The sequence below is a fragment of the Nanorana parkeri genome, unplaced genomic scaffold, assembly GCF_000935625.1.
Source record: "Nanorana parkeri isolate BGI_ZX_2015 unplaced genomic scaffold, ASM93562v1 scaffold79, whole genome shotgun sequence".
Taxonomy (NCBI): domain Eukaryota; kingdom Metazoa; phylum Chordata; class Amphibia; order Anura; family Dicroglossidae; genus Nanorana; species Nanorana parkeri.
Genome location: NW_017306347.1, coordinates 1,931,011 through 1,943,518, shown reverse-complemented (window position 1 = coordinate 1,943,518; position 12,508 = coordinate 1,931,011). Strand labels below are relative to the sequence as shown.

Genomic DNA, 12,508 nt, shown 5'->3' with positions numbered 1-12,508 from the left:
ACAACAGGTATAAACTATACGCACTGTGCCCTTGTGTCACCCTTGTGTAATCCCTAACAATGAACTTCTCTTATTTCACATGTTATTGAACCTGTTTTGTAATATCTGTTTAATAACAGTGATTATCTGTTGATCCTGCCAGAAATCTTGTGAGCTGATAACGTCCTGGGTTCACTGCCTGAGCTACACTCTCATAAGTTTCATTGTTGCTGGCTATTTCTGAGGACTAGACATGTGCACTGGCAAAAAATTTGTTTAGTTTCTTTTTCGTTTTGATTCGGATTTTGTGTTATTTCGTTTTTCGGGATTCGGGTGTGAAAGTCAATTCGGATTCGGAATTCGGATTCGGACGAAATTGATTAGCGGTAATTCGTTCGAACTTTCGTTTTCGTTTCGTTCATTCGTTGCAGCAAAGTGACATTTGAGGGGGAAAAAGAACCTTATGCAGAGTCTCTGGAGAGAGACTGTTTCTCATATAGAGGCTGGTCCATGGGAAGGACAGGACCAGGCCTAGGAATATGTAGGAGCTGTAGAGATTCCCCAGTTTCCCCTGGAGGGGAAAACCACCGAGACAGGACTGCCTAGGATGGGATTCCGGAGGATACTGGAAGTGCTGTAGACTGACAATATTTGTCAATATTTGTCTATTGGCCTTTGGCCAACACAAGTCGTGGACTCTCTATACCTGTCAACAACGAACTGTGAAGTAATGTGCTGTCATCCCACCTGGGGATGGCCGAAAACCTTGTATTATCTTTTGCAACGACCAATAACAAGTAAAGCTAAGAAAAGACTATCTGTGTGGACTGGTTCTTCCTCCTCCAACCTCTGAGATGGAGGGGTTCTACCAAGAGTATGATGTTGGACTGTATCGTGGCTGTAACCACCCGGAGGCGGGTATGTGTGCAAACGGGCTATGCCTGACATAGGGTGCCCTTGATGGTGGCCTTTCTCCCTAAGGGGGAGGAAGTGCTGAAGTCCGCATAGGCGGTGGATATCATGAGGGCCCGGTGTGCGCAGTATCACAAGTGTTGGTAGCACGACGCCAGAGCCGAGGCCCCTGAGAGAAGGGGTGCCTGGTGTCGTATTGCTATACATGGGGTTACACATAGCCATCCTAAAGGGAACACACACGTGAGTCACCCCGATGAACCCCGCCTACACTCTTCTAATGGACTTTCCACCAAGGCTGATTATCCCTTATAAAGCCAACTGAAATTTTAGTGCAATCAGTTTCTGGAAGATAATATTTCATTAAATGTATCCCCATTGTGAGTGATCAGGGCAGGGCTGGGCCATGGGGCAGGGGGTAATTTTTCCCCCTGGCAAGTACAAAAAATATAGTGTGGGCCCCAAGTGGAGCTAATTCCCCATTCAGACCTCAGGCGACGTTGGACCTGCAATCGTTGACAGTTGCCGGGCTTTATACGCTGTAGCTATCTGCTCCCTGTCCTAAACTGTGATCACAGCAGAGGCAAGTCTTTCAGTATGTGACTGCATACAGAAAGCAGCTGGTAGAATGCAGAGCTGTGAAATGCGTTGTGCTCATTTGTTAAAGGAAGCTGAATAATGAGGATTACTTGTGATGTTATTTTATTTGGTATTTTAATTAGGCGAGTCTATATCATTTTCACAGAGAAGCAATTGTCTTGTTCAGTTCATAAAGAACTTCCTCCTTAACAATTTATCTCTTACAATCTACTTTATAACATATCTATATAAAAAGGTGTGTCACAATAAAGCATATCCTCTGAGAAGATGGCCACTTTTCTCCATGCCAATCAAACACTGCCACATAGTGTGTGGTGGGCTTTCTTTAAGCCGCAGGAAACAGGTCCTTACAATTAAGAGATATTTGTTTGGTATGTTTCCCAGACCAAAGTTTCTCAGTCCTTACCACTGAATGATTATTTTGTTGAGGGTATGGTCAGTATGAGGAGGATTGTCTATCGTGCAGATTGTCTTTCCCTTATCAAGTTTGTTTTTATCAAACATTGCTTTTCCTGGTATCCATGTTTAGTGCTGCCTGCAGCAAACGTCAGGTTGGTGGTCCAACGTCCAATTAACTGATAAACAGTTGAGATGGATTGCACTGCTTGCTGGTGTTGCAAGGACATCACAGATTGATTGGTTGGATGGTGTTCTTGCCACACAGCTTGGTTGGCTGGATGGTATCCTTGCTATACAGCTTGATTGGCTGGATGGTATCCTTGCTATACAGCTTGAATGGGTGAAGGGTGTTCTTGCTACACAGCTTGCTTGGTTGAATGGTGTCCTTGCTTTACAGCTTGCTTGGTTGAATGGTGTCCTAGCTATACATAGTTACATAGTTACATAGTATTTGAGGTTGAAAAAAGACATTAGTCCATCAAGTCCAACCTATAGGATCTTGTTCCTAGGAGTACTACTTGTACCCCTGTATATTACGGTCCCTTAAGAAATCGTCCAAAAGTTTCTTGAACAATTCCACATTCTTTGCTGAAATCACTGCCTGTGGCAGTGAGTTCCAGACCTTGACCGCTCTAACTGTGAAGAACCCCCTTTGCCCCTTATGCTGGAACTTCTTTTCCACCAATTTTAGGTGATGGCCTCTAGTTTTTGTAATGGCCACACCCCTAGGAGATGAGTAATGAGGGGTGTGGCACCCATTGCCCAGGTCCAGGTCGCCCAATATAAATTCAATTTAATATGTAAAAAATGCAAGCAGAAGGACAGTTACCTATGGTAAGCCGTTTCACTGAAAATATTTTCCTTGGTCAGACTTTCTGTGCTGGACAGCTGAATTAACTCCTTCACCACTTCAAACTTCCCATTGTAACAAGCACTGATGGGGGAGAGAGAGAAAGAGAATGAGAGAGAGAAGGAAGAAGGATTGAAAGCAGAAAAGAAAGACGGAGGGAAGGAAGAATAGAAGAAAAGGAAAGGAAAGCAAAGGAAAGGAAAAGAAAGATGGAAGGAAGGAGGTTAGGAAGGAAGAAGATGAAGGGAAGCAAGGAAAAAAGAAAGGAAGATGAAGGAAAACAGGGAAGATCGGGAAGATCTTGAGTTTGGTAGTTAGATTAACGCACTCACAGGTGTAGGGGGGTGTCACCATATATATTCACAACATGAGGCTGGACATCAGCAGTATTCTGTAGAAGATATTTGACAATTTCATGGTGACCAAACCGGGAACAGAAGTGGAGTGGGACATGATCCTCGTTATCTTGAGCATTGACTGGAAGAGAAAATCCATGTATAAGTAAAGTGCAACATCCAGTGATGCAGATTAGCATATGAGACATGGACCATGTCACCCAGAATCAACACTCACCGTCTGCTTTGGTGCCCTCTTCCAGCAGGAGTTTTGTGATCGTTAAGTAGCCTTTGGCAGAGGCCAGATGCAGAGGTCTGTCCCCCACCTCTCCACACATGTTAACATCCGCTCCAAATTTCAGCAGCAAGCGAGTGACCTAAGGTAGAGGAAAAAGGGATCAGTCTGAATAAAAGCAGACCTGTGCTCACAAATACTGTATGGCCCAAAATATAAAGCTTCTTTGCAAGAACCACTGATTAGAATGTTAAGCCAGACATCCAAAATGTATTTATTTATTACAGACATTTATATAGTGCCAACGATATATGCATTTTGATCAAAGTAGTTTGTTGCAGCTTAACAGTCCAGGCTTTTTCCCCTTTATTTTAACATGGTGATCCTGCCAGTAACACACTTCCTTCCAAGGGCACTTCATTTTTGGAAAGATCAACAGGTATTTACAGGGGCGGACCCACCACCATTGCAGCCACAACATCTGCACCAGGTCCTGAGGCTGGGGGAGATCCGGAGCACCCGCCCCCTATTGAAGGAGGCATGGTCGCTTTAAATTTCTAAATTGAAAAGGCGGCCGTAAGGTCCTAGGCTTGCTGGGGACCTCGTGAGAGCCTTCTGGGGAACCACACAGCGCTGCTTACAGCGCTAGCCCACAAATCTTCCCCTCCTGAGATGCTCAACACTCCTCCTGAGACCCTCCACACCCCTTCTGAGATCCTCCGCACCCCTCCTGAGAGTGGCTTTAGATTTAGCAAATAAATTGTATCATTCAAACTCCAAATCTGCATCAAACAATGGTTACAAATAGTACAATACTTAACTACTATTTGTTTTTATACAATAAATGGTTTTGGTGATAATATTCTAGGTCCATGCGCTCTCTCTCTCTAGTGTTTCTTTACCGTCCCGTTATTGGCTTCCAACATACTCTAATCTTTGGACGAGCAGCAAGACCAATGCCACTGTTACACGCTTGAAAGCACTGACTTTTTGGATCTTAATTTTCATATTGGTTCAATTTTTGGCCACCAATCTACACTGTGTGGCCAGATTATTATGACCACCCCATCAGTACTTCGTTGGGCCACCTTTTGCCTTCAATACTGTGGCGCTTCTTCTTGGCATTGACTCCACGAGATGTTGAAAGGTGATGCGAGGAATCTGACACTGCACTGTTGCCCTTCTGTTGTCTTGTACCAGTCTTGCCACTCTCTGTTCTGCCCTAACATTGACTAGTCGCTGACGGCCACAATTCGCACGTTCAGACCCAGATTTTCGGCTGACAGTCCAGTCTTTAAACACTTTAACAACAGCTGCTCTTGAACATTTAACAAATTCTGCTGTTTTGCTGATACTCGCTCCATGGCTCCGAGCACCAACAATCATCCCACGTTCAAAGGCTGTTAAATCGCGTTGTTTACCCATCACTTCTACTGTCGTGGTAAACAACCTGCTTCCCTATTTATAATGGTCTGGCCCTCTAGCAACTTCAGCGCCAAATTATAGCTAATTTGCCTACAAACGTCAGGTGGTCATAATAATCTGGCCACTCAGTGTATATGGCGGATAATTGTTTTATTTCCACATGAGCAAGAGAAGCAACCATACTTCTAATTGGCAGACGGGCGGGGAGAAGGCGGGGGAAGAGGCAAAGCGGGAGGGGGGGTCAAGTTGGCGCACCATGGGCCTCTGGGTTGTACTTGCCCCCTGGGCTAAAAGTTGCCAGTCAGCCCCTGGACCCCATAAAGCATATGCACTTGTTCCACACAACAAGGCTATTTCTCAGAAATGACACTTAGATTTTGTGACCAGTTTGGATATAATGATATCACATAATCTGACTTCATTGTTGATACCTCACCTGCTCGTGACCGTTGTACGCTGCGATGTGTAGCGGGGTGAAGAACACGGCGTCCTGAACATTGACATAGGCTCCATGTTGCAGTAAAATGTCCACAGCCTGATGGGAGAATAAAGACATGACGTGTGACACAGACTCGGTGACAGGGACACAATGACGGGAACACATTGGCAGTCAGGCTAGGTGTGTAATGGACAATGGATGAATAGGATTGATAGGAGTTGATTAAAAGGAAATGTGTTTGTCCTTGGGCAAAACTAAATGATCAGACGCGATACGCTGTGATCGCTGTGCGAAACGAGCCAATAATGGGGGGCGAGGGGAGAAAACTGAAAAGTAATTTAACAGTGACCTACTATTTTCACACACTGCTATAAGGAATGGAGACACCATTTGTGTTCTTTACTGAGTCTTAAAACAGCATGAAAGTTCAATAATTGACTTTTAATTCTGCTCCCCCAGGCTACAGTCAGCAGCCATCTTTCATTTTTATGCAGCCAGATTAAGTCTCTTTGTGAATGGAAGATATAGACATTACATTGTGTATGAGCCTGAAGGCAGGGGCATAACTACAGATCATGGGGCGCTATAACTAAATTTTAATACCCCCCCGCCACCGGCTATTTCCCTACTGTCATTGATCTTACCATAAATTATGTCTAATGCAAGGACGGGTAGCAGAAGAGCTGTCAGCATGCTGGGCACCAGGGCCGGATTTACTCTCTCTGCTGCCCCAAAGCCAGGTTCCTCAATGCACCCGCCTCCCCGCTACCCCCCCCCTCCCCAATGGCAACCAGATGGCGGGGGCGGCAGGGTTAGTTTTATTTGTTATTACTTTTTTAACACTTTTTTTTTACTTTTATTTATTTTTGTACTTTTTTATTTTTTATAATTTGTTACACTTATTATTTCTTACTTATTTCTTTGTTTATATATTTTTTACTTTTTAACTATCTTTTTATTTTTAATTTTAATTATCCATTCTTATTTTTTACTTGTGACATACACAGATGAAATACATATATAGGAGCAATTTTACCTGCCAAAGGATTTTTATTTCAGTACCTCCAGTCCTGAGATTTACACCACTCTGCTACACAGCACAGACCTGTCTGCCAGGGCTGGAGATCTCCACGATCGACTCCTCCGTCACTGGGCCCCCCCTCCTCGATCGCCGGGTCCCGCCCCCTCAATCACCAGGTCCCGCCCCTCGATCGCCGGGCCCCGCGCCCTTGATCACTGCCGATGACGGGCCCAGCCACCTCCTGCGAAGCTGCTGGTTGTCACCAACTCAGCAGCGGCTGTGAGAAGGGACGGAGCGTTCCTCCTCACAGGCGCCAGTGACAGCCAGCAGCCTGGCTGTCCGAGCAAGATGCCATAGCAACCCAGGCGGCCCGCATGGCATCAAGGAGATGTCCTGGCCGGGCCCCGCCTTGCCTCGGGCCCCATAGCGGCCGCCTGATTGTTACGCCACTGCCTGTGACTGGACAGGGGAAAGAAGAAACAGCAGACTGAGGAGTTTATCTTTCTGTCTGTGCTCTCTCCTCCTATCTACATGTTATTGCTCCTTTTGCTGCTCCTGTCTCTCCCGGCCTATGCTCTGCTGTAGAGGGCATTGTAAGAGGCTGATACAAAGTAAAATTTGCATACATTAAACAATACATTTAAAGGAGGGGTAAGTGTTTTTCCCCATAGTTCTTTTAAGGGTCACGGGAGGACATATACTGGCGTCCTCCTGTGACCGAAAGCTCAGTATACTGCGAGCTACAGCTCGAGGTATACTGAGACCACCGCAGCCGGGACGGACGGAAGCAGTGACTGACAGTCATCGCTCTCTGCAGGGAGATGATCGAGAAGTGAGCGAGCGAGCGACGGTATGTGTTCGCTCACTTCCCGATCTATTGAGCCGACGTGTGACAGTTTTATTGTCACACGTCGGCTCAAACTATGAGGATGAATGATTTTCACTCACCTCATAGTTCTCCTTTAATGATAAATGATTGCACACAGATCTGTGTTATTATGTGTATTTTATATCTGCCTGGAGTTCAGCTTTAATACCGCATTCAACTGAATTTGAAAACTTTATTAAACATATAAAGCATCAGCGATCAACTTGGTCGCCGTGCAGCGCCAAGCTCTGACTCGCTTTGCCTTCTATGCAGGCGGCTTACTAGAGTTCTGTTTCGCCAGATAAGCTCACAGAATTCCCAAAGTGCCGCCGTCAGACCGCCACTGAAACAGATGCAGTAAATTATCACCGAGGAAAACATTATGACTTTTAATTCCGCCATCCAGCATTTGCTTTCTTTCCCCCTGCGATTTGGTTCTTCAGCTAGAAAGATAGCGAGTTAATCCACATTTAAAGGTGTATGTTGCATGGTGTTGTTTTGTTGTGAGTTCATTAAAGGAATGCATCTTTGAAGGGTAACTTTACTTCTAAAACACATTAGATACTTTCATATATCCGGGGACTCCCAGCAATATTGGTGATATAACCTCTGAGCTCCGCTTTTTCTTTTTCTGTACTGTGAGAGCCGTCATCACAGGCACAAACTAGCCTCTGCAGTGTTTACCATTAGCTTGTCTGCGTCTGCACTTTTCCTGTCAGACCTGTAGATGAGGACTGAGAACCAGAAAGACATCTACTCCACATACATGATTGGTTGAACTCGATGGACTTGTGTCTTTTTTCAACTTGACTAGCTATGTAACTATAGCTGTAAAAAATAAGTCAAGGCAACTAGACTTGCTGTATTTTTCTTGAAGACGTTTCACTGGTCATCCGACCAGATTCTCAATTCAGAATGACTTGTACAAAAATTCTCTGGGAACATATATAGGGAATGTCGCTCCAATCCACAGAATCTGTTCACAACCAGGTGTTGATTGCATTTGCATAATTGGAGCTAGGAGGTGTTAAAACAGCATTGTATGTGGCAGACAATAGATGCCCCCCCTCCCCTTCTATTCAAGCTTCGCTTCTCCATTTTTACATAAATGGCCTTTCAGACCTCTTTTAAACCAGTGAAACCCTTCGCCCGCCTTCCTGATTGCCTGTGGAGCCGAAGTTCTAACGAAAGAACACCGGCTTCAATTGCTGAGGCTGTCTGGCTTCCTGACCTACCAGGATGCCAGGCAGCCAGTCATGAGGTGCCGTCCGGCTACCTGATTGGCTAGGAAGTTAGCGTCACTTGTTGCTAGGTAGCGTGGCTTCCTGACCAATCAAGAAGCTGGGATGCAAATCATGACATGCCGCCCAGGCTTCCTAATTGGTTAGGAAGCCAGGCTGCTTACTAACTAGTGAAGCTGGCTTCCCAGCCAATCAGTAAGCCGGGGGGCACGTCATGGCCTGCCTCCCGGTTTCCTGATTGGCTTCACTTGTTCCTAGGCAGCTTGGCTTCTTGACCAATCAGGAAGCCGGGAGGCGGGTCATAACCCGCTGCCCGGATTCCTGATTGGAAAGGAAGCCGGCTCCATGCTCCCTCAGCACTGCCGGTCAGAGGGAGATCTCCTTCTGACCGGAAGTTCTAGTTGCGGAGGTAAGTATCGGAGCATTTGGGCGAGAACAAGGACTCGCCCGAATACTTTGTATCAGCGCTGATACCGATACTAGTATCAGTATCGGTGCATCCCTAATATTTATACTTTTTACATACACATTTCTGTCACCTACTATGTTACTCTGTTTATCCGTTTCCTTCTTTTAGCTCCCTTTCCTTCCTGGTATCCACTTCTACTTTTTTTTTTTATCGCAACACCGAAACAAAACCAGAAAAAAGAATTACCTTGATGAGGAGTCCTTGAGGAATCGATGTTTAAATGTTGTGCCAATCACACAGAAGCGACACAACTAAGATGCTGAAATATATTGAAGTGTAGTGAAGCTTTTTAGAGGAGAATGGGAAAAGCAATGACCTCCACATTTGCTTTTAAATAGAAGTCTATATCAATTTCTATGGGAGGCAAAACATAGCGGGTCCAGGTCATGCCGCGGCTCCTGTTTATTTCCGCGTGATTTAATACCGCCGCCTGAAATTCCGTATATCTCACAAAAGCAGGTTGCATACTGACAAATTAGATGCCTCTCATTCTTTTTTCTTTATGGGGAAGTACGTGACCCTCTCACCCAGCTTCAAGACTCTCCAAAACGCGATTTTATTTTGAAGGTAGCACACCTACAGTCGGTATTGTTAGGCATCAATCAGCACTCACAGATACAGCCGAAGCGTGAAAATCATATCTATCAACAATTACAATGAGAGTTTTAGCTCAAACAGTTTCAAGTTGAAGTTTGATCTGCTTAAATTTTGATTTCCCTGGTCCCCCTTTCCCCCTCATTAACATTCATTTTCATTACCTACTCTCTTCTATCACCAGGTTTCTGAGCTTCTCTAGGCAATGCAAGCAGATCATAGCTGGCGGGAGGGGCTGGCAGGGTTGCTGCACCTCAGTACTTCCCCCAAGAGCCCTCAGCCCTGATGCAAGCAGTGGGCTGGCTCTTGGGAGGAGTTATGCAAATGTGAAAACGGTATGATGGGTGGATGTTGGTCTGCAGGAGCGGGCATTCCTAAGCAGACTGAATTTGCAGTTGGACCGCCCTAGATAACACTCACATATGATGCTGAGACTCCAAGATTAAAAGTACAGGAATGCAATGAATGACCAAAACCTACCTGTCATTGGTGTCAGTGGATGCACTAATAAACCCCAGCATTGGTGTCCGCGGCCGCAGTAATAATATCATGCACTGCTGTGAGTAGCAGTAATAGTAACCCTCAGTATTGATGTCAGTGGCCACAATCAAAACCTCCATCACTGGTGTCAGTGGGTACAGTAATAACCCCCAGCATTGGTGTCAGTGGATGCACAAATAACCCCCAGCATTGGTGTCAGTGGTGGTAATAGTTACCCTCAGCATTTGTGCCAGTGGACTCAATCAAAACCTACCCGTCATTAGTGTCAGTGGATGCAGTAATAATATCATGCACTGCTATGAGCGGCAGCAATAGTAAACCTTAGTATTGGTGTCAGTGGTCACAATCAAAACCTCCATCACTGGTGTCAGTGGGTACGGTAAAAACCTCCAGAATTGCTGTCAGTGGATGCAATAATAACTCCCAGCATTGGAGTCAGGGGCTACTATAATAAACCCCCACCATCTGAGTCAGCGAATGCAATAATAACCCCTAGCTTTGGTGTCAGTGGATGCAATAATAATCCCCAGCATTGGTGTCAGTGGATGCAATAATAACCCCCAGCATTGATGTCAGTGGATGCAATGATTATCCCCAGCACTGGTGTCAGTGGACACAGTAATAACACCTAGCATTGGTGTCAATGGATGCAATAATAACCCCCAACATTGTTGTTAGTGGCCACAATAATAACCCGTAGCATTGGTGTCAGTGACCACAATAGGGAAGGGGCTTTGTATATTTGCAGAGTAGCTTTAAATCTTGATCAAGTCTCTCTGTAACAGCCCATGCAATCACCTCGTGGTTTCCTGCGATGGTTGCGATGTGAAGTGCTGTCAGAGCGCCGTAGCCCACCTGCTGGATGTCCGCCCCACCGTGCAGCATTGCTGTCAGCAGCTCAGCGTTGTCCTGACAAAGGAAATATAAGTTACATTCACTTTTTTTCTGGTGAGAGGCGACAAGCAAGACCAGAAGAAACATCAATATGTATTATATTCTGTACAGCAACAGCAAACCAAATATCTGCACAGACCCAGACACACACATACACAGAGCGGGACCTGCTTGTTACACTGACAGCCGAGTCCTACAGACTACAGAACCACTCTCCCGGTGTAATCAGCCAACTGGGCTGTCAATCTGACAGCTGGTCCAGCTCTGTGTATTGGGAGAGCTGATAAGATGAAGCCTGCAAACAATGTTTCCAGAATTCATTAGTAAAATGTATTGTGACAATATTATTACAATATATCGTTTTTAGCGTCTATGCGCAAATCAAAGTATTGGCCTTTGGTGAGTACATAGGTTCAGTCATCTGCACATGAAGCCAAAAGCACTGGGTGCCGGTGGTGCAGGTTGGAGGGTGTGTGCTGGCAGTACGGTGCTGGTCCGGCGTTGGGGAAGGGGTGTGGGTGCTGGCAGTTCAGGAACAGGGGGGCAGCGCTGTGTGATGGGAGTGCAGGTCCGTAGGGGTCGGTGCTGGATGATGGCAGTGCAGGTCCAGGGGGTCGGTGCTGGATGATGGCAGTGCAGGTTCGGGGGGTGAGTGCCCAAGCAGCACCTTTGTCTGCCCAGCTCACTGATGTCACTGGTTGCCAGGAGCTGGGTGGGACACCAACCAGAGCGTCACATGTTGTTCAAAAATGTCTTAGCAACCTGAGACACTCTAGCTGGAAAGAGAATGGCAGGTGCCACGTGACCCAATGAGATGCTGCCTGTGGCAACAACCTAAGGCTGCCTCATTATGGGGACAGCTCTGGGTTTAACTACACTGCAAAACCATAGTCCCGAATACTTGAGCCTTGCTGTTCCTTTATCTCAATGCAAGTCTACCAATCGAGTTTGACTTTATGAAAATGATACACTCTAATGCAACTGAGATTTTATTTCAGCAGTTATGACCAGCGATCACCTATCAGGTATTAGTATCTCCAGTCTGGTTCCCATCCACTAGTCAGCTCTGGAGGTCGGCATTGGAGATCACCTCCTACCCCAGAGAACACGGAAGTCCTTCGGCAGTAGATCATACCTTATAGGCCGCTATGTGTAGTGCAGTGAAGCAATTTTTAGTCAGCCTGGATGGTCGTAAACCTTTCAGCATCAACGTTCGAATATGAGACTTAGTACCTGCAAAGGAAAACATGGCTGAATGATGTAACATGACGTATCTCAGTTACAATGTATTTCTCCTGTGTGCATTGTGTCCTGCCAAATATATATATTGTGGTGTTTAGCTTCCAATGGTAGCGCATTAAGGACGCATCCACTCGCTGCAATCTTCATTCAAGGGCTTCCTTGCCCACTTTTATTAAATGAAAGTTAACCAAACATAACAATTACCCTCGCAGGGGTTCTTTAGCATCTCATGGCAGCACATGCCCATCCAGCCTCCTGGCTTTGCATTTGCAGCACCGCTGCTCCAGCCTCAGCCCACTGTCTGTTCCTCCAGACAGCCTCAGTCATGTGCTAACCTGCACACTGGGGGTTCTTACCAATCCGCAGCACCCTGCTGCACTGGACTCCACTCTGACTCCTGGGTGGAGCTTTCCTGTCTCCCAGGTGGAGTCTTGAACCCTTCCCAACAACTTTAATTTAAAGGGTGTGCACACCTGTGCCATCAGCATGCGTTGGCTTCAACCT

General features: G+C 45.9%; 1 protein-coding gene across 1 annotated transcript in view; it reads right to left on the bottom strand.

Moving 5' to 3' along the window:
- Positions 1–12,508, bottom strand: part of LOC108804952 (serine/threonine-protein kinase TNNI3K) — a 150,011-nt gene that overhangs the window by 126,461 nt on the left and 11,042 nt on the right. Inside the window, exons 4-9 of the mRNA XM_018576888.1 lie at positions 11,898–11,995; positions 10,667–10,777; positions 5,172–5,270; positions 3,314–3,452; positions 3,073–3,217; positions 2,720–2,824 (exon numbers count right to left, since the gene is read on the bottom strand). Of these exons, the coding sequence (XP_018432390.1) occupies positions 2,720–2,824; positions 3,073–3,217; positions 3,314–3,452; positions 5,172–5,270; positions 10,667–10,777; positions 11,898–11,995 (697 nt within the window). The remainder of the gene's footprint in view (positions 1–2,719; positions 2,825–3,072; positions 3,218–3,313; positions 3,453–5,171; positions 5,271–10,666; positions 10,778–11,897; positions 11,996–12,508) is intronic.